This window comes from Exophiala oligosperma, assembly GCF_000835515.1.
Source record: "Exophiala oligosperma strain CBS 72588 unplaced genomic scaffold supercont1.14, whole genome shotgun sequence".
Taxonomy (NCBI): Eukaryota; Fungi; Ascomycota; class Eurotiomycetes; order Chaetothyriales; family Herpotrichiellaceae; genus Exophiala; species Exophiala oligosperma.
This window is the reverse complement of record NW_015622831.1, coordinates 124,041-148,280: the sequence shown is the minus strand read 5'-3', so window position 1 is coordinate 148,280 and position 24,240 is coordinate 124,041. Positions and strand designations below refer to the sequence as shown.

The 24,240-nt window shown below is 49.8% G+C and overlaps 6 protein-coding genes across 6 annotated transcripts; 3 read left to right on the top strand and 3 right to left on the bottom strand.

Moving 5' to 3' along the window:
- Positions 1-5,499: 5,499 nt before the first annotated feature.
- On the bottom strand, positions 5,500-6,856 carry PV06_10570 (uncharacterized protein; the record flags this gene model as incomplete). The annotated part of the gene is made up of 5 exons (XM_016412129.1): positions 5,500-5,568; positions 5,640-5,702; positions 5,763-5,998; positions 6,052-6,387; positions 6,460-6,856. 5 exons carry the CDS (start codon positions 6,854-6,856, stop codon positions 5,500-5,502), a joined length of 1,101 nt encoding a protein of 366 aa, XP_016257437.1.
- A 362-nt stretch (positions 6,857-7,218) lies between these two features.
- PV06_10569 (uncharacterized protein) lies at positions 7,219-9,502 on the bottom strand (the record flags this gene model as incomplete). Its single annotated transcript, XM_016412128.1, has 3 exons — positions 7,219-9,211; positions 9,296-9,359; positions 9,412-9,502. The coding sequence occupies 3 exons, from the start codon at positions 9,500-9,502 to the stop codon at positions 7,219-7,221; spliced, it is 2,148 nt and encodes a 715-aa protein (XP_016257436.1).
- Positions 9,503-10,115: 613 nt separating this feature from the next.
- On the top strand, positions 10,116-12,570 carry PV06_10568 (uncharacterized protein). Its single transcript, XM_016412127.1, has 5 exons — positions 10,116-10,578; positions 10,634-10,969; positions 11,032-11,389; positions 11,444-11,751; positions 11,802-12,570. The coding sequence occupies exons 1-5, from the start codon at positions 10,365-10,367 to the stop codon at positions 11,843-11,845; spliced, it is 1,260 nt and encodes a 419-aa protein (XP_016257435.1). The 5' UTR covers positions 10,116-10,364; the 3' UTR covers positions 11,846-12,570.
- Positions 12,571-12,748: 178 nt separating this feature from the next.
- Positions 12,749-14,629, top strand: PV06_10567 (uncharacterized protein). Its single transcript, XM_016412126.1, has 3 exons — positions 12,749-13,674; positions 13,726-14,197; positions 14,243-14,629. The coding sequence occupies exons 1-3, from the start codon at positions 12,890-12,892 to the stop codon at positions 14,360-14,362; spliced, it is 1,377 nt and encodes a 458-aa protein (XP_016257434.1). The 5' UTR covers positions 12,749-12,889; the 3' UTR covers positions 14,363-14,629.
- Positions 14,594-16,962, bottom strand: PV06_10566 (uncharacterized protein). The gene is made up of 5 exons (XM_016412125.1): positions 16,232-16,962; positions 15,908-16,187; positions 15,475-15,854; positions 15,092-15,421; positions 14,594-15,037 (listed from the first exon to the last, which is right to left on the bottom strand). The coding sequence occupies exons 1-5, from the start codon at positions 16,614-16,616 to the stop codon at positions 14,685-14,687; spliced, it is 1,728 nt and encodes a 575-aa protein (XP_016257433.1). The 5' UTR covers positions 16,617-16,962; the 3' UTR covers positions 14,594-14,684.
- A 766-nt stretch (positions 16,963-17,728) lies between these two features.
- On the top strand, positions 17,729-24,239 carry PV06_10565 (uncharacterized protein). The gene is made up of 2 exons (XM_016412124.1): positions 17,729-18,302; positions 18,352-24,239. Exons 1-2 carry the CDS (start codon positions 17,844-17,846, stop codon positions 24,145-24,147), a joined length of 6,255 nt encoding a protein of 2,084 aa, XP_016257432.1. The 5' UTR covers positions 17,729-17,843; the 3' UTR covers positions 24,148-24,239.
- Position 24,240: the final 1 nt, after the last annotated feature.

Here is a 24,240-nt window from a genome sequence, read left to right as displayed (position 1 = left end):
CCAGTTATTGGCAACAGTCTTGGACTTTCCATTCCCAACAATAGCATTGATCACAGGACACGTTTTTGGCGGCGCGTGTCTATTGACCTTAGCACACGATTATCGAGTGATGAACTCCAAAAGAGGCTTCTGGCAGATGCCACCGGTGAATGCAGGTCTTCATCACGACGGCATGGGCTCTTTGATCAGATTAAAGCTAGCCCCGAAAGTTGCGAGGAAGGTTCTCCTTGAGGCCCACAAGTACACTGGCAAGACTGCTTTAGAGGATGGTATCGTAGACGCAATCGCAGAACCCGATCACATGTTCGATGTTGCCATGGAGTTGGCTAGGAAGTGGAAGAGTAAAGCGAAAATGGGTGTTTATGGTCTGCTACGGAGCGAGCTATGGGGTCAAGCGCTACTGGCATATCGCCAGAATAGTTATGTGCATCACAAAGAGACAGCTCGAGAACCCAAGGTCAAGCTATGACCTGGGTCTAGGATGATATAAGCGTTTGAGCAATGTTACATCTCGGTAGAGCATTATCAAAATAAATCGACGAAAGCGTCTTCTCAAAGCGCCAATACCCCTTGGCGCCTTGCATATGATGAAGACTGAAAGAACTTTGGCAGAGTACCAGATCAATCATCTTTAACTGTCGGGGATATCATCTCTAGTGTACGTGTAAGGTTATGGTCGGACTTCTTTAAGACCAAACTACAATTTGCTCCTCTGCTTCTGTGATGTCCACATCTGTATGTCTGGATGGCCCTCGGGAGGGAAAAGCTCTTTCACCAAGACCTTCTTGATCACCTTACCCGTAGCATTCTTTCGTAACTCATCTACCACACGCAGTAATGTAGGGGTTTTGTAACCTGCAAGACTGTCTTTCAGATCTGTGCGAAGCTTCTCGAGGGACAAAGTCTTCAGAACCTTTTGTTGATTAAAGTCAGCTCTCTCTGCCACCGTCCCCTGTTGGCGAAGTCTCACCTCTGGCTTCAATACAATCGCTGCTGCAACTCTCTGTCCAAACTCCTCATCTTCGACGCCAACGACCATGACTTCAGAAACGTAGTCGAGGCCAAGGATCTCCCGCTCTATGTCCAGGGCGGACAATTTGTATCCGCCAGACTTGATGACTGTGGTCACCCAGTTAGAAAAGCTTACGAATGAACGTGGGAGACTTACTGTCTATTGATGCGCGACCCAGGATAAAGTAGTATTTTCCTTCTCGTCGAGCAATGTCGCCAGTTTTGAAATAGCCATTCTCGTCCATGGACTTTTTGGTGGCTTCTCGGTCGAACAAATATCTGTTCATCATCAGCGATATCATCTTTGGCTGGGAGACAAATTAGAACGGACTTGGAAAACATGATAGGACTTCTGGACATGATCTCGCCCTCATCTCCATTCGTCAAGTACAGATCTGTGCCCGGAGCTCTCTCACCCACCGAGCCCTGCACAGCGTTAGTGGCTGTTTTGAAAATCTGAGGAGCGCACATACATCAGGGACTCCTCGGGCCCATGGTGTGACTGTAAATCCATTGGCAAATTCCGTACCGCCGTAGCGGGTGAGAATTGGTCGACCGTTTCTTAACTTTGTCCATTTGGACTGTAATGGTCGAGGGAGAGCCGATGTCCCACAAAGCATCGCTCGGAATTCGTTCACACCACTGACGTAACTTTTCAATTGATCCTGAGGTAGTTTGGCCAGCCGCTGCTCGTAATACGCCATCATCCTCATGTAGATTGTCGGTACGCCACTGAAGTAGGTCAAGCCTCCTTTACGTATTCGCTCCCATGTCCAGGGGACATCAAAGGATCCGCTTCGAAATTCAATCTGCCCTCCGAACCACAAGAACGGGAGTAGAGTCACCGTGATACCTGTTGCATGATGTACAGGGAGCATGTGCAGGACAACATCGCCCTGTTGAATACCATGCTGGTCTCCAAAGCTGAGAGCAACGTCAATCAAGAAACCTCGGCGCTTCACAGCACCTTTTGGGGGTCCCGTCGTGCCAGACGTGAAGATCACCAACCCTGATTTGTTCAGGTCAAGGTATGGATCGGAAGAAATGATGAATTGATCCGGGTCCAGGCAAGGTCTCATTATATGTGGCGTGACCTCTATCGACTGATACTGCGAGTGGCCTGAACTTTGCATCCATTTCTCTAGGCTCTGAGCCAGAGGGATGCTGCGTTTGGCGGTGATGACAGCTGCTGCCCTCGACTTTTCAGCAAAATATGCAGCCTCTTTGACTGGAAGATCCGGCGCTGAGAGTATGATCAGCCAATGTCTTCAAGTTCATGATGGGTAAATATACATATCGGTACCGTCGCAGCACCAAGAGCCATCAAGGCCAGAAAAGCGACTGTGAATTCATATCCGGCCGAACCAAGCAAATTGATATACACTTCCTCATCTCGATCTAATTTAGCAACCACGCTTGGGCTGAGGCGAGATCGGAGGACATTTCTGAAGTTCAAAACATCTGTCAAGAGCTGTGCATAGCTCGCGGTATAACCAAAGGTCAGGTCGACCACAGCGATCAGCTGGGGTTTATATGCCAGTCGGACCAGGCGGCTGAAGAAGTAGAAGTTTGGTAACACATTGGGTCCCTGGTGTCTTTTTACAAAGTGTATCCTGTCGTCCGGATCTGAGGGAGTGGTCGACATTGTCGTATGTACGGGCCTTCTTCAATGGTCTGACTCTGCAATGTCAGGTTACTCACTTGGCATAAGACCACCTAGAGTCTTGGAAGCCTAATATTTCAAAACATGGCGATGCACGCAAAATACGCCGTGATACCAGGGCACGTACCTGAATAGACGTCCTCGGCTGTTCGCTATATCAGTTCACGGGGTATTCGGCTGGGGAAAAAGTGGGTTCCTAGTTCTCGGTGACTACCACTTTGGGCAGTTTCCGAACAGAAAATGCCGAACCTGGGGGCATCTCCAATTCTCGGACATTGGCACCTTACAGTTATCCAAGTGACGATCACCCTGAATTTGCAGATGCGGATGACCGGCAATGAAATGAGGCAGAATCGGCAGGCATTAATATTCAACAGCTTACCTAGTGTCTCGAGCCGAGTGCAGAGACCAAGATCGCTGGAATACGAAGTGAGTCGTCAGTGAATACAACATCGATGACGAACCAAGGCCAGACAAAGAGAAATATTCCTCTGGCACCCAAGGAAACGCCGTTTGGTTTGTTCCTCTGGGGCGGAAGGGAGAAGTTCGACAGACGAAAGGCCATCTTGGAAGCATTTATCGACAATCCCATCTTTTCCAAGAAAGCAGTGACGCTTCCGTCGTTGGCACGTAAAGATGCCTGGACCCGGGCTGCTCTACAGTCGAGAGAGCTCATTACGCTCAAGTTGAAGAACAACTGGCCTCACAGACAGTTCATGGAGAGTATCAGGTTCACAGATAATATGCTCCCTGTGCAGCCTCAATTCAGAAGTATGTCACGGGGGAAGAGGGCATGCGTCTATGAGTGAGATCAAGGGCTAACATTGAAATTTCATCACAGTATTCATGTCGAACCTGGAGAGACAAATGTCTGATGAGCAAAAGGCGATATGGATCCCAAAAGCAGAGAGGTTTGAGATCTTTGGCTCCTATTCCCAGACCGAGCTGGGCCATGGCTCCAACGTTCGAGGGATCGAGACGACGTCGACGTTTGATCCAGCCACGGATGAGTTCGTCATCAACTCTCCAACCGTTAGCAGTACCAAATTTTGGATAGGAGCTACTGGTATCTGGGCAACCCATTCTATCGTGGTGGCGCGACTGATCATCAACGGCAAGGAGTACGGCAACCACTTGTTCCTCACGCAACTTCGGAACCTCGACACGCAGGAGTTGATGCCGGGAGTCGAAATCTACGAGATGGGACCAAAGGTGTTTCAAGGAATGCTCGGCACAGACAATGGTGCTTTGAGATTCCACAACGTCCGAGTTCCACGGAGTCAGATGCTTGCGCGAAATGCCCAGGTGCTGAGGGACGGGATGTATGTCCCACCGAAGAACACCAAGCACTCGTATGGTTCCATGGTCACGGTCCGGGCACTCATGGCAGAGATCACAGGTTGGGACTTGTTGAAAGCCGTTACGGTTGCCTACCACTATACGACTTTCCGAAAGCAATTCGACCACGACAAGAAAGGAGAAGAGACGGCGGTCTTCAACTATGCCAGTGTCAGATATCGCCTGTTGCCGCTTCTTGCTCAGGTGAGCTTCTTTGACAGGCCAAATCGGGGTAGATGACAGTCTGTTACTGACTGGTTTGATCAATAGGCGACAGCACTCGTGCTGGTGGGTCAGAATATCAAGCGAGCCTATGACAGGTACACAGAGGAATATCTCAAAACGAATGACACCTCTGAGCTTGAAGATCTCCATCTTCAGACCGTGGGTGCCAAGGTATATTCCACCGAGATCACCGGACACGGCGTAGAGACATGTCGTATCGCATGTGGAGGTCACGGATACAATGCACACTCAGGCTTCGGTCGGATGTATGCGAATTCGATCAACGCCGTGACGTACGAAGGCGACAACTACGTCGTTGCTCAGCAGGTTCCCAGGGCGATATTGAAACATTTCAAAGCGTGAGTGAAAAGTCGTTCGAGCCATCGAAATATCTCCTAAACCATTGGAGACTGACATTTAGACCATCCACAATAGCAAGACAGAATCATCTCTGTCAAGTCTGTCGTACCTCTCTTTTCTTCGCAACGACACGACAGTGGCGCCGATTGAGGTCCATTCGGCGTCGGACTGGCTCAGACGAGACACTCAGCGCTTCGTGCTCGAACAGCGCCTGGTAGTCCTCGTGCAGAATCACATGGACGATACCGCTGCCGGAAAAGACACCAGTTTCTCGACGCATGCGCTCACAATGGCCCACGGGGACTTTGTGTATTGGAAAGGTCTATGGGAAGTCATAGACCGGAGCAAAAATGAGAGCTTCGCGCCATCGCTCGTCGCACTTGCACAAGTGGTATGGTCATGATTACAACAATGTCCGGGATGATGACTTGACTGACCATGATATCCGGATATAGTTCTCACTCTCGATTCTCCAGAACGCCCATCTCACCCTGATTCCACCGCTGGCATTGACGGGTCGGCAAAGAAGATTACTTGCAGACGCCTATAGGAATGCCTTGGACGATCTAGCTGAGAACCATGTGGCCAAGGTCATCGACGCTTACGGTTTTACAGAGTACGAGCTGGACAGTGCTCTGGCTCGGGCTGACCAGACGCCGTACGAGGCCTTGTTCGAGGGAGCGCAGAAGAGCGAAATGAACAACATGCAACATTTGTGGCCGATGATGGTGGATACAAGGAGAATATGGAAGAGGCTGGAGGAGGAGAAAGACAGCGGAACAGTAAAATCAAGACTGTAGGATGTAGGAAGATAGTTATTGAGTCTAGTCAGGACCAATGTTGTAGAACGATGAAAGACATGTCTTATTCACGAAAGTCACAATGTTGTGTGTTGAGGGTGCTCAGCCAAGTGCGTCGTGAATGCCATTCTTGTGTGTTTCCATCTTGAGTCGACGTCTCTCCGCAGTGTACTAAGTTTGCAGGTCGTATTAGTGAAAACATTCGGAAATGTGATGCGAACTAGGAAAGGGAAAATACATACTTCATGCAAGTTTCGTGGCTCATACTTGGCCGGGTTATCCTCGGACGTACATGCCGGCATGACCTTTGGAATGATTGTTAGCCCAGTTGACACTGCCGACCAGAAATGCACCATGTCTCGTACCGGAACTGCAACGTCCATGTTGAAACTGAAGAAGAAGGGGATCGAGTAGCGGTTCACACCCGAACTGTTGCGGACCCGATGGACGGTCGACACAAATTGGTCGTTGGAGATTCGTTGCAGGAAATCCCCGACGTTGACTACAAATGTCCCACGGATCGGTTTGGCAGGGATGTAGATTCCATTCTTGTTTAAAATCTCGAGTCCTCCGATCATATCTTGGTTCAAAATCGTAAATGCTATCATTTCAGGTTAGTCGGATAACAGAATCAGAGGAATTGTGTAGACTTACTTTCAAAGTCACTGTGAGCACCAAGACCATCCAGATCTTCTGCTTGCGGGTCCCGAGGTGCGTAGTGTTGCAGGATGATACTCACAAAGGGAGCGGTGACAATAGGGTCAAAGTAGTTCTCGTCCGCGCCTAACCCGAGAGCAAATGTCCGAAGCAGGGCGCGAGATAGCTTTAGGAGTTCAGCCTGGTATTTTAACATGGTGGCTCTGAATTCGGGCCACTTCTCCGGCCACTGATTGTGGATTCCGATGCATAACTCTCGTTGTTCTGGGGTCAACTTTGGTACTTGCGGATCGTTGTCGGGATCATAACTGTAGAGAAAAGATCCCTTCTTCACTGTTGCGGTCTTAGATCAGCTGGGCCAAGACTCAAGACCACTGGGAGCCCCCGGCGTTTACTGACACTCACCTGCCTCGCCTGTCGGGGTCTTTGTGTAGTGAATCTCATATCCTCGAAGTGTCGGCGACTGGTACACGTCCTGCTCTTTCTTCACCTCGAGCGGCTGTGCGTGGTACTTGCGTGACATATCGAAGACCTCGTCGATCAGGTCTTGCGAAACGCCATGGTTCTTGATGTACATGAACCCGACAGTCTTGCAGACTTCAGCCACCTCTTTTGCCGCTTGGAGACGTTCGTCGAAGTCATTACTGAATATGTTCTCGATGTCGACGACGGGTACTTCTTCAAACGTTGGCACAGCTTTATCGCCAGTCAAGATTTCTCGTTTATTGTCGGTGGTGCCGTCTCGGAAGTAATACTCGTATTGAGGCTCTGGCGGAGCCACCACCGTGGCTGTGGTCGACATTATTGCGCTTGTACTGGTGAGACTGACAATCAAAAAACAGGATACTAAGCAATGAATGAGCGTATTGGCCTGACGTCCCAGAAATAAGTAGAGGGTGGTCGAGATAACCCTTGATTCTGTCCCGACGGCTAAGTCCACGACTTGACCAGTCAAAATGCGGACATTCGCGATTCCGATTTCACGCTCGCTGCAAGTGACAATGCAGATAAGGCGGACAATTCCAAAGTGCAATAGTTGCTACTTCGTGAAGAATACTTGACTATCTCATCAGGCAAGGAGTTGGACGCGCTGGTCAAGGAGGCAAAAACTGATCATCCGCTGCGCTGAGCTGATACGATTTTGTACTCGTTGGCCGTGCGACCTCACGCCTCAAGATCAAAGAGTTCCAGGTCTTCGATCCAATTGCGCATCCATCCGGTCTCCTGGAAATCATCACCAACGAGGAGCTGGAAGTCTAGATTGAATGCATCGGCATTTGTCCTCGACACGGACCCAAATCCTTCATCTTGCCAGCCATTCATTTCCATGTCTCGGTCACTAAGCCCTCGCATGCCGCCTCGAGCTTCCGAAAGGCCGGGCATTATGGTGCTTGCAATGAACGGTCGCAATATATTTACGTTCGACTCGTAGTACTTCAACGCCGAAGGACCGTAAGGCTGGAGCAATCTCTCAACATTGAACACGATTGAATTCGAGTTATCAAGATGGGAAGATTCCTGAGTTTCTGCGTGGTCTTGTCCTCTCCTTGTATGGTTTAAGTCTGGGTTGTTCGTTTGCTGAACCGAAATCGCCTTCCTGATAGCCTTGACATTTGCAAGATTGTTGACCGCGGACATCCTAACACGACTGAATGACTGAAGCGAAGTTTCGATAGTGTCAAGTGCTTGACCAGACTCTTGCGCAAGCGCCGGAACGCAGCAGAGTGCCGACAATTGCGGAATGGCGGCCACCAACATGGACCAGGTGTACGCTGAACTTAGACATTGAGTATGGCCACGCAGTTCCATGGCTTCAAATATCTTGACACTGAGGTGTGAAGCGGTGATGGACAAAGCCGAGGAGTAGAGAGGGCTTATGTTGAATATAGACGCTGGTCGATGGAGGATGGTGATTGCCGTCAGGATCGTGACATGGAGCTGTGCGAGTTGGAAGTCATAGGGACGATGTGCGCCTTCTAGCTTTGTCAGGCGGAGTGTGGGGCTTAGGTTGCGGATATAATCAAGAAGTCGATCAGAGAGCATCTGCTTTTGTGGTAGTGTCGCTCCATCAGGTCCAGAAAGTGACAGGCAGATGTCATGGAGGATCTCGCATATCGAGACCCATGAGATAAATATCTGAGCTCGTACATCGGCAGGGTCTGGGAAATCTAGAAGGCTGGGTTTCTCGACGGTGCAGTCTGCAAGATTGATCAAGCGGGGCCGGCCGTGTGCAGAAGCCGAGAGGCTGTCTCGCGCAAACAGAGTCCACCAGATCCGCTTGCGAAGTCCGTCGTTCGGAGTAGGGTAGAGAGGCTTTCGGTGCAAGCCCATCTGTTGTGCGAGACTGATAGCATACATATTCCAGAAGCGAGGACTATCCATTGATATGTCCCTTGGAGCACTGGGTGCACACCACTGTATCAGACACGCGGCGATGAGGAGCTTGTAAGGATTCCGTTCCACCCCACTATCGATGATCGCCTTGACACGACGATAGTGTGCCAATAGAGGTATATCAATGTGCTGCCCTCCCGTCATGTAGGATCCCACCAGCATCAATGACTGCAGGAGAAGAATAGATTTTGTCTCTAGGATACCCAGAGATGACCTCTTGGGGAAAGATGCGTCAGCGTCAAGAACCGGCATCCATGTCCAGCAATTGTTCAAGACTGCCTCGAACAGACACTGCCGCACAGCGAGCCGTGGCAAGTCAAAAGCTTTGTGGATTTCCAACACCTTGAGATCGGCCTCGGACAGTCTGAACTCATGAGCCGTTCGGTCTGGATGCGTATGGTCAAGTTCAGGAAAGTCTTGACCCAAGATAGCACTTCGTGAGAGAAATGAAGAGTTGTGGAACTCATCTATGGATGGTGACGTTACTTCTTCCAGGAGTTGCACACCGGTTCCTGAAACAATGGGACTATGTACGAACAGGGATGGAATGTCTGTCGGTGTCGGAGGGTTAGGCAGTCTTGGAGAGTGTGTATGGTCACCAAGTTCTTCGCCGTCGTCTGCCACTGGGATGGCTGGGTTTTGCGATGTTGCAACGCAGTCATCGGCAGCCAAATCGATAGTGTGCCCAGCCGCGGCTGGAACTTTTGGGCTCTGCGCCCTTTTCGCCTGGGAGTGGGCAGACTTCTGGGGTTTCACACGGGGTCTGGCAGCTCACAGTCACCAACATGAACACTCACGTAGTTGGATACATCCGAATCGAAGGCCAAGTAAGATGGTAGTAACATACCTGCAATCGACACCATGAATCTCGCAGCTGGCACAAGGATGCTGCACTTCGACATTGCAACGAACTTTTGGCATTATTCGTCAATCAATGTTCGCTCAGATGGTGGAGAGACTGACCCTTCCTCTCATGGCAGGCATAGCAAGCTCGGGAATAAGACACTGATGGTTTAGGGTTCGGTTTGAAAACGCGAAACTTGGAGGTTGACATCGGGTAGTGTTGTAATTTCGTCTTGTGATGTTGAGCACTTGGTTGGGAGAATAGAACGATGTCGGATGGAGGGTGAATGAAGTCACGGGGACTTTGGGGTGATTTGATCGAACACGTGCAGTCTTGGCGATCTGGACTTCGGCTGGAAATGATGTTGATGCCGGGAAGCTGAGTGCCTAATGATGAAAAGTCTAGGCATTGATCAGCGCCTAAAGAGTCAATGACTCGGCAAGCTAGGTGAGCCGCAATAGGCGCTTCTGGGGGCCTGGTCAGTAACTTTAGGCAAGCCCGGAGGCAAGCACAAAACTCTGCCTCTCATCTCACACCCTACCTCATCATTTCAGGCATATTCATCCACCACTTGGCCCGTTCATCATGTTTTACTAAGTGAGAGCGTGCTGAATGGCTGTCAATTGCCTCTCATCACCATCTTCGTTCATGTGGCACTACTGGAGGCGTATCGGCTGTCGACATCGCGGTCTGTCATTCGATCCCTTCTCACCATTACATGCCACATTCCAACCTTAATTCTTGAAGGCGCAACCATGATTGAGTACACTGCCATATTTATACTTCTCGGTCATGGCACACTGACTCCTCTCGATGCTATCGTGTCCCTTGTCGCCAAGATAAATCGATAAAAAAGGCACCAAGTTACGCTATCAGGAATGGGAGGGCCCAAGGACAATTCTTCCCCAGTCTTCCGAACCGATTTCGGCCAAAGCGTGAGTGCCCCATAGAGCCAGCCCCCTTGGCTACTGTAGACATCTATATATGTGAGTCTCATCTGCTTCGTGTCTACTATTATGTGGTTTGCTACGTCTGTTCTAGATTAATTTGTGGCACCAATCGGAATTTCAATATGCCGTCAAACGAAACTCTCGCTTCCATCGTTAAACAGATTCCCTATAAGGTCCTCGTTCTCGGAGGTTCCTACGCTGGGCTTGGAGCGGCTCTGAACCTGCAGGATCTTTGCAGTGGAAGAAAGGCACGATTTGCAGCCCAGGCACCCGATACAAGCAAGTTCGGCAAGATCTCTGTTGAAATCACGGTCGTGGATGAGAAGGATGGATATTGTAAGTGTCAACAAGCACATACGTACTCGCAGCGCCATGTTAATCCATAATAAAGTCCATCTGATATCTACGCCGCTTGCACTTGCTTCCAGTGAATATGCACCAAGGGCCTGGACAAAGTTCCGAGACCTTCCGGCCTTGAAGGACATTCGATTCATTCAAGGCACTGCTGAGAAGGTTGACTCCGTCAAAAAACACGCAGTGATCCTAGATTCGGAGACGAAGTCACCCGTTACTTTGGAGTACGACTACCTTGTCGCTGCAACAGGTCTTCGAAGAGCGTGGCCTGTCGTCCCTCAAGCCAAGACCAGAGAGTCATACCTGTCCGAGGCGGCAGAGCACATTGAAGCAGTGAGAAAGGCCAAGGATGGCGTGGCGGTCATAGGAGGAGGTACGTGTCACCTTCGCTAGGTCAAGTGCATCAATGTGATTGCGAAGCTCACCTATCTGCAGGGGCTGTCGGTATTGAGATGGCGGCTGAGATCAAGCTGGTGATGCCTGATCAGAAAGTTACCTTGATTCACTCCCGAGACAGACTTTGTTCTTCCGAACCCCTTCCAGACGAGTTCAAAGATAGATGTCTCAGTACTCTCCATGAGGCTGGAGTAGAAACTATCATGGGCCAACGCGTATTGAGCGTCGAGACATCTCAGTCAGAAGAGGGCGATGCCATTTCTGAATTGACATTAGCCGACAACTCGAAACTTCGCGCCGGCTATGTGATTCACGCTATATCAAGAAGTATACCTTCCACCACATATCTACCGGCATTAGCCCTGGACAACGAAGGTTATGTCAAGGTCACCCCCAGGTGAGTGCAATTGATCAGTGCGAGTGCGAATGGGAAAGCTGATGTTTCGCTCAGACTGCATCTCACGCCTGATATGCCCAACTCGCTCAATCACTTTGCAATTGGCGACATTGCCAAGTGGTCGGGGATTAAGCGGTGTGGTTCAGCGATGCACATGGGGCAATACGCTGCACAGAATATACACCAATTGATGCTCGTCGAGCAAGAAGGTATCAAACCGGAATTCCTGGAGTTGAATGAAATACCGCCCATGATCGGCATTGCGGTTGGCAAGCAAGCCGTCGCATATTGGCCGGCTGATGGTGTCACTTACGGAGAAAGTGTCCAAGACATGTGTTTTGGCAATGATCTGGGATACACCAGTGAGTACCGCCAGTATGGTGAGACATCGACCCGAGCTGACGAAGAACAGTCTGTTGGAACCATATGCAGCTTGGAAAGGAATGTCCTTCGTGATGTCCTGATCATACAAAGATTGCGGCATCTGAGCGGCCTGCTCCCGATCGGGACTTCAAACATGACACGCGTACAGCCACATAGTCTGATTCTCGTATGATTGAGGAAATGATCATCCACATCGGCACGAATGAGTTGTCTGCGTATAAGGAAGCAGCGTCAACATGACATCGAACAAAGTGTGGACTGGGTTCTGTGATCACTGGCGTGTCAGTCTTCGCGTGCGCAAGGTTGCAGCTGAACGTGGTTGCATGCAGTTGCATGCAGATGTTTCACCCGGGGTCAGGATAGACCACCAGAAGGGATCAATTCTGAACCATTCCGTTGCTGCCACTGGTTCCCGACTCCTCCAGCATGTCCGGCCATCTGGTAAAGAAATGTGCTAGTGTTCATGTTTCCGATGTCGCAGGCCCGCAGACCACGACACAGGGTCCCAGCTCCTGTCATTTGGTTGATAACCCCATCAAGATGGCTCTTCGGTCGAAGTGCCTGGGAGGGAAATCGTTTGGGAAATGGATCGAGGCACGGTGGAACATCGAAATTGGAATGGGGTGATACTCCGTACATGAGGATGAAAGGGAACGTTCGATTGGAGATAATCTTATCAGATGAAAATTTTTCACAGCTCCGTGACCAGTAGTAGGGGCCAATGAGGATGCGGGACCCGGGTAGTTGTTGCAGGCCGGCGCGGTCTCGGCGCAGATTTGGCGTGGTGTAAATTAAGTTATCAGATGTAATATTGAGTTATCTGATCCGACGAGGGGCATTGCCAAGACTGTCCGGTGTATTGTTGACATACACGATACGGAGCAATACTGGCTTCGTTTTATACCAGATACAGGCACCGTCACGCTGTAATGACAGACACCAGATCACATGGATGACGCAGAGTCTGGTAATAATGTACAGTAGCCCAAAGAGAGTGTGTCAGGGATCATCTACTCCGACCGCACTAAATCCGTACTCCTGCGGTCCCTAGGTAGTGTTGATTCCACGAGGGCCGTTGTCCTAGTATAATTCTCAGTGCACGACGTGAACTTCTGGATGGCAAACAACAGCATACAAGCATTTGAAATGGTGTCTTCTACGCAATACAACTCTGAGGCCCTGGATCTGATATGCATCGGATTCGGGGTAACTGCGCTCTCCCTCGCCGTTGCGTTGCATGAGAAGAAATCGCTAGACAATGCATTATTCTTAGAAACTCAGCCGCAAAGTTCTTGGAAGCCATATCCAGATATTCCATCTGAACGACTGAGGACTTCATTCTTGAACGATCTCATTACTTCCGAAAATCCTCGGTCAAGGTTCACGTTCATGAACTATCTTCACGCCACCAACCGCCTCATCGTCTATGCCAACAGCTCCCGCATTACGCCTTCAAGAGAACTATTCGCCGAGTATCTGCGGTGGTGTGCCGATAATCTCCACGTGCGAAAGGAATTCTCCAAGAAGGTCGACAAGATTGTGCCAGTGAAGAACTCAACAGGCAGAGTTTCGAGTTGGAAAGTATTCTTCGTGGATGTGGCCACAGGAAAGCTGGAAGTGGCAGAAGCCAAGCAAGTGATTTGTGCCACGGAACCGGAGCCGCGTGTACCGGCCATCTTGTCACAAGCTCACGTCCGCCCAGTAGTTGCACACTCGACGGAGACCCTCGAAGTCGTTCCTGCATCCTTAAAAAGAACTGGAGGACGAGGTCGAATTGCAATTGTTGGGGACGGCCAATCCGCTGCTGAAGTCTTCGATTACGTCCAAAGCATCCGAGGCGATCATCAGACGATTTGGTACACACGAGAAAATGTCTTCAGAACATCTGATGGCAGCCCGTTGTAAGTTGTACTGTTCGATCCGAAAGTGTTCTGCACTAATGCTGCTTATAGCCTCCAAGACGTTGTACGACAGCCGGCAACAAGTGCTGCCCGAATATTACCGGCAGAGTTGAGACGACAGGCACTGGATTTGAGATCCAGTGAAGTCGATGATGAGCTTCTGCGGACCATATATGACTCACAGTATCGCCAAAGTGTGAAGCAATCAGATCCCTCTAAATGGCAGCATCAAATCAAGGTCGGTCGAGAACTGACCTCAGCAGAAAGGATGACAGGGGATAAGGTCGTGCTGGGGTTCAAAACTTCCGGTGACGAAGAACGGCATACCGATAGCTATGACCTTGTCATTGCCGCAACCGGATTCGTCAAGACTGACCATCAAGCAATAATGCAGCAACTGTTCGAACTGGTTGAAGGACCTGGGATTTCTGTCGACCGAAATTACCAGGTGAATTTCCGATCTGGTATGCTAGCAAGAGGTTGTGGATTGTGGCTACAAGGGTCTATTGGGGAGGCAAACAACGTATGCTTCTGATCCGCTTGTGATGTCATTACTGACCCTTCCCAGGACGACGAAGCTGTTTTTCCGACTCTGGCAGAAAGAAGCCGTCGTGCTGTTGAGTCAATTGTGCAGCAAAGACAGCAGCCAAGCGAGTCTTCGGTCGAGGAGAGATCAGCTAGACTATGAACAATAACTTGGACCCAAACATGGAGGAGAATATTAGCGGTAGCCTTTAGTAAAAGCAGACTGGAATTTATTGTTACGCTGGGAACAAACTTTGACGATGCACCAAAAATGATATAGAAAGCTGCGCGACTGTAGATTGGACTATCAAAAAGCCAGGGCACGGGAGTTTAGACTGGAGAAAATTGGTCTGAAGCCACATACTCATACCACTCACATCAACATAAGAAACGTCACATAAGAAATGTTCCATTGGCGATTGTCCACAAGTACAGCATCAGCTTCTACACTAAGAATCATACACATGAGGCTACTCCATACACGTCTATAGCCTCGCTCTGGATTTCGCGAGGATTTGCTCGGCCAATTTGGCAAGCTCAAACTTTCTCACCTTTCCACTGCCCGTCAGAGGTAACGTGTTTGGGACACCGTCCCTTCCAAGCCAGAATACATGTTCTGGTGCCTTGTGCCTACCCAATGTTACCCTCACCCATCCACGCACTTCGTCATCACTGAGGAGAGGTTCTGGAGGCCCAGACTTCCCAGGAGCAACCTGCAGAAATGCAGCCACCACTTCTCCCAACCGATGGTGTTTCACTCCGACAACAATTGCTCTCTCAATGGCGGCATGTTGCACCAGTCGCTCTTCAACTTCTAGTGGGTAGATGTTTTCGCCTCCTGGTAAGTCCTCGTGAGCCGAGGGTTTCAAAGTTTGAAAGGAACTGTACTCACCTCTAATAATGATATCTTTAAACCTACCCGTGATGGTACAAGTCTTGTCCTCATGGAAGACGGCTTCGTCACCTGTGTGTAACCACAGGACACCATCTTCATCGCGGACCATCACTTCGGCAGTTTTCTCAGGATTCTTCCAGTATCCACGCTGCAGCTGATATCCAGCAATGCATAACTCCCCTCGCTCGCCAATCGGCAAGATATTTCCATGTCTGTCCACGATTTTGGCATGGGCGTGTGGCATGACTTGACCGACGGTGGAGAGTTTAAGATCGATTGGGTCATCATGCATCGCATTGAAACAAGTGGGAGCTGCCTCAGTCAAACCTGACAGATGACGATCAGTTGCCGGAAGGTACTTGTCAGGACAAAAGGCTTACCATAACTGCTCGTAAATTCGGTCATCCCGAGATCATTAACCAAGAGTTCCATCAGATGTCGAGGGACTGGAGCTCCAGCAATGATGCCGGTCCGAAGGCGATAGCAGTCAAAATCATCGGGTCGAGGGAGACTGAATATTGAATCGAACATTGCTGGAACTCCATGAAGGGCCGTACATTGTTCTTCGGAGATTGCTCTCAGGCAAGCACCAGCATCAAAAGTCTCTGTGGGATATACCACTTTGCCACCATGAGTAATGATAGCCAACAACCCGAGAACGAGACCGAAACAGTGAAACAATGGAGGTGGACAGCACAACACGTCTTCTTCGGTGAACGCCATTCGATCACCTATAAATCTACTGTTGTTGACCAAGGAGCTGATGCCATGTTATTACAGTGTCGTCACATGCAGTCGTGTCTTCGCACTTACTGGTGACTGAGCATGGCGGCTTTGGGGTTCCCCGTCGTTCCGCTCGTAAATTGAAGATTGCAAACATCGTGGCAATCGAATCGACTCATGCACTCGGATAATGGCTCATCTGGCTGGCAAAAGCCATCTTCTACGAGGCTGCCATATGGGGTGAACCGACTTGCTTGCCCTCGAAGGATGACAACCTCTTCGACTGTGCCCGGGGTATGAAGGAGTAAGTCCAGAAGTGGCTTGTTGTTATGATGCCCAATTCGTGGAGTCGTGAATAGTATCTTACACTCTGCAGTTGTTAGGCTGGTCCGAAATTGGGGACTTCTGACTTACCAGTGAACTTCAATGCATACTGGGCTTCAGAAGAGGTGTAGGTGTTATTGAGGATCACCAGAATGCAGCCTATTCGCATGGCCGCAAAGAAAACTGCTACGTATTGCTCACAGTTTCCGGCCATGATACCGATCCTGTCACCAGGACGTATGCCACGTGCGACTAACGCCTTAGCCACGCGAATGCTTTCTTGTCGCAGGTGATCGTAGGTCCATCTCGCGCCTGTCCATGGCACTATCAGACACTCCCTTCTCGAGTATCGTCGACATTGGAAGTCTAGCAGCTCTCCGAGCGTAAAATCCAGTAGCGGCGTCTCAGTCGTGCCATGGACAATAGAAGGTTGCTGAGGTGGAAAAAGCGTTGGCCTTGTGGTCGCCAGGGCCATCGTCACGATATACCTATCAGACAGGACCTTAGGGGACGCTGATGATGGTTGATGGTGCTGGGAGTTTCCAGTGCCGTGTTCAGGCAGTTCCACGCACTATATCAAGAAACACGTGCATCGCCTGATCTACTCACTGCCTTTCTGGGATCGCTGTTATGGGCATATGTGTGTGTGAGGATGGGCAGCCATGAAGTTTTCCCTCTAGCGTGGCCCAGAGACCTCGCATCCTCGGAGTTCCATTGAGGACCCGTCTCACACACTGACCATTGGAGCCAGGTTCGGTACGGTCGGATGAGCAATCAATACGCAAGGCCAACCGATGCCATGCCGGGAGACACGCCCAGCCGTATCGCACAGGTAATGGTGATGGACAAGCATTTCGGGCGATGATGAACGTGCTGGAAGAAGGCCGATATCGACGACTAGGCAATAATCTCGACTTCTGCTCCACTGAGCCGCTAGTTGAAGCTGACAGGATGCAGTACACTCGGTACAAGGGCTGGGAACTTGGATCAGGTTGGGACGTACAGTGAGTACCAGGTGGGCTCTTTTGAGACGCGTTAGGCCACGCTAGTAATTTCCTCAAATTCTGGTCATTTGAAACAATACAATACGATACCGACAACACACGCCTGGGGAAACTCAGCCGACGACACATTTGCCCAACTTCATACTGTAGTTTTCTGCCTTCATTTCGCGCTCACTAGTCGCCTTTTTTTCTCCGATACACATGCCGAATGCTGATCATGCCTCCAGATGAAACAGGATGGTGTGGGCTTCTGGAAGACATGTCCCACTCTCGAGCCTCTGACGACGTGGCTACTCACCTTGCAGATCGAACAGCCCCTCGATCCCTGCCAACATGAACAGCAAGGTCTGACACAGAAACAACAATGGTCGTTTTGAACCAAATCCCGATGCACTCATGCCCTCTTCCTTTCATTTTGCTAGCGAGCTTCGAAGCTGCCCACTGCTCTCCACATCAGACCGACTTCGGTCGAGAGAAGCCTCTGCCTCTCGTGATGAGCTTGTCGCCTCTCAGCGGGAAAGCTTGACCGAGGAAGATGCTGACATAATTCTAAGTCGATCCAACGCTTGCAAGAGGTAGTACGCTGTGACTCGTAGAATTTCCAAGGCACTTTTGCAGTTTTGTGCACCTCTGATGAAGTCAACAGAGTTAGTTTGTGCCGTTGTTGCTCTTTGATGACAATTACCAAGGAAAGATAGATGCTCAGCATGGGCTCTATTCAAGATCTCCCTGTTGAGGAATCTTGTGTGAGGAAGATGTCCCTTCACCCCTCGGACAATGGTTGTACAGATGGAAGCCTGCGACGGTCGTTCAAGATTGCCAACTTGGCATCGCAACATGAACACACCCCGACTGGCATGAAGGAGGAATTTGTGCTCCTCTCATGGCTTCTAGTGCTTTATCGCACTTGCGAGCGAGATCAGGTCCAGTGTCAATGGGCCTACGGACCACAACCCAATTATCTTGAGAACAAGCAACCAATTCAGAATCTCTCATTGGACGGTTTCATGAAAGATTCTCCGAGTAATGTTCGACAAACTACATCGGCAATCTCCCACTATCTGACGAGCATTCCACGGCCTGTAAATGCGGCTGACCATACGTCGCTCATTCTGAGTACAGGGTCCCTCGAAGACACGTCTCAAGATGTCGAAGAGGTGAGCTTTTAGATATCTTGATCGAATATATCTGACTTGACTTATGTAGGGAATACTTCACCTTGAAGTAGTTTTCAAGGGTGAACAAGTCGACATCGTGCCTGTGTGGCAGTCTGAAAACATGCTCCAATACACGATTACCCGACACATCGAAACATTGGTTGATACCATGCGATTGTGTCTCGTAAATGCTGAAGCGACGATAGAGGACTGCATACAACCCACAGACCATGATATGCAAGCAATATGGAAGCTGAACCATTCGCTCCCACCTTTGCACCAGTTTTGCATGCACGATCTCATTTCAAACCGAGCCCAGCAATGCCCTGACAAAGTGGCAATATGTTCTTGGGATGGTGATCTGACCTACACGCAGATCGACCTCTATTCCACAATCGTTGCTCACGCCCTAAGTGACATGGGTGTCAAGCTGCATGATGTCTTGCCAATCTGTTTCGAGAAATCGAGATGGACAATCGTGGCTGTATTAGCGGCGATGAAGGCTGGTGCCACTTTTGTGCTCTTGGATCCGACATTACCTCTTGCACGCCTACAAAACACCTCAGCCCAAGTCGGTGCTAAATACATATTGGCATCTCGTCAGCAACAAGATCTATCAAAGTCAATTCTACCCGACGGAAGTCTTCTTGTTGTCGATAGTCTGACATTTGAGGATTCAATTATTGTTGAGGGTAGGCCTGAACTTCCACTTGTTCCGCCATCTGCATTGATGTATATCATTTTCACTTCAGGAAGCACCGGAGTTCCAAAGGGGGTCATGATCTCACATGAAACTTACACAAGCAGTGCCATCCCCCGAGCCGAAGCGGTTGGCTACAAGGAGCACTCCAGAGTCCTCGACTTCGCATCGTACGCCTTCGACGTCAGCATCGACAGCATGCTCTGCACCGTATCTCAAGGCGGTTGCCTCTGCATTCCATCCGATGAGGAAAGGATGAATGATATCAATGGGGTTATGCGAAAGATGAATGTCAACTATGCAGGTTTAACACCTTCTGTGGGCCGAATATTGGATGCAGATGTGATAGAGTCACTCGATATGCTAGGTCTAGGGGGTGAAGCGGTGACTGCCAGAGATGTCACACGTTGGGGAAAAGTTACTAGAATCGTGATTGGTTACGGACCGTGTGAATGCACGATCGGCTGTACGGTCAACAGCAGCGCAGCCACTGGCAGAGATTACATCTCGATTGGTGGTGGTACCGGTGCTGTGATGTGGATTGTTGACCCAAATGATCACGAAAAGTTGTTGCCGGTTGGAGCAACTGGCGAACTACTAGTGGAAGGCCCAATCGTGGGACAAGGGTACCTGAATGACCCTGACAAAACCGCAGCTGCTTTCATCGAAGACCCAGCATGGCTTGTGTCAGGCTACAAGTCCTACAACGGTCGGCATGGGCGGCTTTACAAGACTGGAGATCTTGGAAAATACGACCCTGATGGTTCTGGAGGCATTGTCTTTGTTGGACGAAAAGACACTCAGGTCAAGCTGCGTGGACAGCGTGTTGAACTCGGAGAGATCGAATACCAGCTCAGCCTGATTCTTCCACCTGCTACAAATGTTATCGCAGAGGTCGTCAAGCCCAACGGGTCTGAAGGTCAAGCAACATTAGTTGCCTTTGTTGCACCGCATGCTCCAAGTAAGAATAATGTCGACCTGAAACTAGTCCAACCCAACGATGAGCTCCGCAACGCACTCTCCAAGGCTGATGATGGATTGTCGAAGGTCCTGCCGCGGTATATGGTTCCGACGACATACGTCCCTGTCAATCACATTCCCGTTCTGATATCAGGAAAAACTGATCGAAAGAACCTTCGACAATTTGGTGCCACTTTGGATCTACGTCAGCTATGCCACCCGTCATCGAGCGATACCAATCGCGATCTGAATGATCTTGAGGAACGCTTGCGTCTGGCATGGAGTCAGACTCTCAAAGTCGAAGCAATATCGATACAACTAGAAGACAACTTCTTCGCGCTGGGCGGCGACTCTCTCGCAGCGATGAAGTTGGTATCGGTTGGCAGAGTCAATGGTCTTGATCTCACCGTTTCAAATGTTTTCCTCCATCCGAAGCTTTCCTCAATGGCTAAAGTCACCAGTCTCAGCAAGTCACAAGAATTGCACGACACGCAGGCATTCTCCATGGTTTCCCAGCCAGTAGGAAAAGCTCGGTCAGAAGCAGCGTGTGCTTGTGATTCAGAGCCATCAGCCATTGAGGATATCTATCCTTGCACACCCACTCAAGAAGGATTGTTCACATTCTCTTTGAAATCATCTACGCCGTATGTAGCTCAGAGAGTTGCTTGCATACCGGATGAAATTGATGTCAACGCATGGAAAAAAGCCTGGGATGAAGTAGTCCAAAGAAGCCCTATTTTACGCACTCGTCTAATACAATCGACAGAGCCTGGTTTGTGGCAGGTAGTTCTTAAAGAGAACATTACCTGGAGACAATCTGATAATTTATCACAGTATCTCAATACTGACAAGAAAGAAAAGATGGATCTCGGGAAAAGTTTGGCGCGTTATGCCATCGTGACTGGTGCAGAGGCAGGCAGAAACTATATGGTTTGGACGATTCATCACGTTGTGTACGACGGATGGTCAGAACCATTGATACTCGAGAAGGTTAGCAAAGCTTTACAGCATCAATTTGTGGATTCCCAACCACAGATACGGGACATGGTCCGGCATCTTCAGGATATCAATCCCACCGAGATTCAGAATTTCTGGCGCGGCGAATTGCAAGGTGCTGTCGGACCTCATTTTCCCTGGGCGCCTTCACGAGATTTTCTCCCGACAGCCGATGCAATACTTGAACATCGGATTCAGGTCGGCCTGAGTGGCGGGTCATGCTTTACATTAGCAACGATTATTCGTGCTGCATGGGCTCTCGTTACGTCGCAGTATACGAGCAGTAACGACGTCATATTCATTGAGACGCTGACAGGAAGGGACATTGCTCTGGCTGGTGTCGAGGAGATAGAAGGCCCTCTGATTGCCACGATACCTGTTCGTATACGGATTGATAGAAGGGCCACAGTGGAGGCATACCTGCAGGCAGTCCAGGAGGGTATGCTCAACCGTTCACCTTTCCAGCATTTTGGAGTGCAGAATATCAGGAAAGTCAGCGATGACGCTCAATATGCCTGCGAAGCGCGGACGGGTCTCGTTATTCAGCCCGAACCCGAGTACACGACGGCCGCTCTCGGCTTTGAACAAGGAGATGTGGTCAGAGAAGCACTTCACTTCAACCCATACCCACTCATGCTGGGTTGTGGCATCCAGAAAGGTGGCTTCAGAATTTGTGCCAGCTTCGATAGCAGCCTGATTAGTGCTGCCCAGATGGAAAGGATGTTTGCACAATTGGAAACGGCGTGTAAAAGTCTTACCGAGAGCCTGTCTTGTCGATTGGATCAGATATCCATTATTCCTGAGGCAGAACTTGACCAGATCTGGTACGAAAACCGTCTCGCACCGATGTCTTGGGATAAATCCTCGAACAAGGTTATAGCGAAACCAGATATCGAGCCAGATTCAATATACCCGCCAGCAGTCGTTCCCTGGGTGTGCAATGTCTGGAACCCTTCCTTGTTATCGCCCATCGGATGTGCGGGCGAGCTTTGGCTGGAAGGGAATTTTCTCCCAGGTGAAACAGTCGAGTCCCCACCTTGGCTTACCGCCGGGAGCACCAAGTATGCAGGTCGAAAGGGCAAGGTGCAGGCCACAGGTGACATAGTCCGACACGACAACGGCACTCTCGTGTTTGTTGGACGGAAGGAAGATATTGCCTCGTCAAATAATCTCGCGGTGAATCTCTCCGAAGTCGAGGCTCATTTACGCAAGCGGCTACCGCAAGGCTATCATGCTGCAACTGCTCTACTTCAGAAAGCGTCTGAGCAGGAAGTAATTGCGCTCATAGAGTCAACGCAGCCCACTCATGATGCCAGCGTGCAGCTCATGTTTGCAAATCTCAGGGTTACGTCTCAAGAACTGGAGCTGACACTATGTGCAAAGATATCTGCAGGCCTTGCTGTGATCTTGAAAGAACTCAAACAGTCGCTCTGCGATGCCCTTCCACCATATATGGTACCTACAGCCTATGTTGTGGTCGACAAGATCCCCTCGGAGCTTGACAGTGCAGGTCGCTCTGCGTTGAGCAAACTGGTCTCGAAAATACCCCAAAATATTGTTGCGAGTTTACAGGAAAGCCTTAAGAACGAATGGGCAAGGATTTCGGGACAAAGAAACTTGACCGAGACCGAAAGGATCTTGCGGTCATCCTGGGCGACTATCTTAAGACTCGACTCAGACAAGATTGATCTGGACGATAATTTTTTCCGTCTAGGCGGAGACTCGGTCCTTGCAATGAAACTTGTCTCCGAAGTTCGCCTACAAGGATACAGCTTGACAGTCGCGGACATTTTCCAGAACATGCGTCTGCGCGATGCTGCAAAAGTCTTGAAAGTTCTGAAAATGCAAAAGGACCAACTCCAGCCCTATAAGCCTTTCTTGACACTAAAGAACTTGAGCGTCGGTTCTTTCCTTCTAAAAGAGGTCAGGCCAAGATTAAGCAACCCTAAGTGGTCTATCAGAGATGTGTTGCCCGCCACAAGCTCACAAGCTCTGGATATCAAGTCAACGATCCAAGCACCACGGACATCTGTCCAATATACCATGCTGTACTTGGGCAAGTGGGTGGAACAACAACGGCTGATGCGTGCCTGTGACGAATTGATCAGGTCTCATGAGATTCTACGCACGGTATTCATCAAGCACGAGACATCCTTTTATCAGGTCATCGTGGACGACTTCGAGACGCCTTGGGACATACAAAGTACAACGGAGAATCTTGAGCAATGTGTGATCAATTTGTGCAACCAAGATATTGAGTCAGACGCTTTCTCCCTGGGATCATCTTTTCTGAAAACCTTCTACGTTCAAGGAAGTGAGGGCAAGGCATGCTTCATTCTTCGACTGTCCCATGCCCAATTCGATGGAGTGTCTCTTCCATTGATGCTTCGGGACTTGGAAACACTGTATATTGGGAATGAGAAGCCCGTCACCAAGCCATTTACTTCATACGTGGCAAGAACGTACGACGAAGCGCTTCGACGAGCCGCCACTGATTATTGGCGTGGTTTCCTAGAGGGCTCTTCATTGTCCATGTTGGATTATGGGCCCGTCGAATCAACCGATAAAGCATTGTTCTTGACCTCGCCCGTCGACATATCACAGCGACCGGAAGAGACGACTGTGGCAAGCTTGCTCGTTGCAGCTTGGGCTCTTGTCTTGGCGCGTCGTCTGCAGACTTTGGACGTTACTTTCGGCAACGTTACCTCTGGGCGTCTCCTCGACCTTGAAAACGCGGATCAAATCATGGGACCGTGCTACCAATTCACGCCAGTCCGAGTCACATTCGAGAAGTCGTGGGCAGCGGATGACCTTTTGCAGTTCGTGCAAATGCAAATGGCAAAGTCTTCGGTCCATGAGTTTTTAGGTTTCGAGGAAATTTCGAAGAACTGTACCTCGTGGCCAGCATCGTCCGCGTTCTTTGATTCCATCGTGCACCATCAAGACTGGGAGGACTTTGATACCATGCCTTTCGCCGGAGGTGTGTGCGGTGTGGATATCAAGAATCCGCACGGCGACTCGGTCTATCCTTTTAAAGTCGTGTCACTTGTTCGCGACGGTCAGACACACGTCGGTGTTGTAGGAAGCGAAAGAAACTCCAAGGCTGTACAGGGAATGCTTGATGATCTGGTCAAGGCCGTGACCACTCTAGCAGATCCAAGCGAGAAGAATAGTTTAGTGTCGGTATAGTAAGATGGCGTAATTACTGCTGCATTTTCTGAGCCTTTATTTTATTGGTTTCATATAATTGAATATGCTGGGAATTAAGAAAAAAAAAGTCTA

Coding starts and splice junctions, on each gene's coding strand:
- PV06_10567 (XM_016412126.1), top strand. CDS start 12,890: ATGGCAAACAACAGCATACAAGCATTTGAAATGGTGTCTTCTACGCAA. Junction 13,675..13,725: donor ACATCTGATGGCAGCCCGTT/GTAAGTTGTACT, acceptor TGCTGCTTATAG/CCTCCAAGACGTTGTACGAC. Junction 14,198..14,242: donor CTATTGGGGAGGCAAACAAC/GTATGCTTCTGA, acceptor GACCCTTCCCAG/GACGACGAAGCTGTTTTTCC.
- PV06_10568 (XM_016412127.1), top strand. CDS start 10,365: ATGCCGTCAAACGAAACTCTCGCTTCCATCGTTAAACAGATTCCCTAT. Junction 10,579..10,633: donor GGATGAGAAGGATGGATATT/GTAAGTGTCAAC, acceptor TCCATAATAAAG/TCCATCTGATATCTACGCCG. Junction 11,752..11,801: donor CAATGATCTGGGATACACCA/GTGAGTACCGCC, acceptor GACGAAGAACAG/TCTGTTGGAACCATATGCAG.
- PV06_10566 (XM_016412125.1), bottom strand. CDS start 16,616: ATGGCCCTGGCGACCACAAGGCCAACGCTTTTTCCACCTCAGCAACCT. Junction 15,422..15,474: donor CGAATTTACGAGCAGTTATG/GTAAGCCTTTTG, acceptor GTCATCTGTCAG/GTTTGACTGAGGCAGCTCCC. Junction 15,038..15,091: donor TAAAGATATCATTATTAGAG/GTGAGTACAGTT, acceptor AGGACTTACCAG/GAGGCGAAAACATCTACCCA.
- PV06_10565 (XM_016412124.1), top strand. CDS start 17,844: ATGCTCAGCATGGGCTCTATTCAAGATCTCCCTGTTGAGGAATCTTGT. Junction 18,303..18,351: donor CGTCTCAAGATGTCGAAGAG/GTGAGCTTTTAG, acceptor TGACTTATGTAG/GGAATACTTCACCTTGAAGT.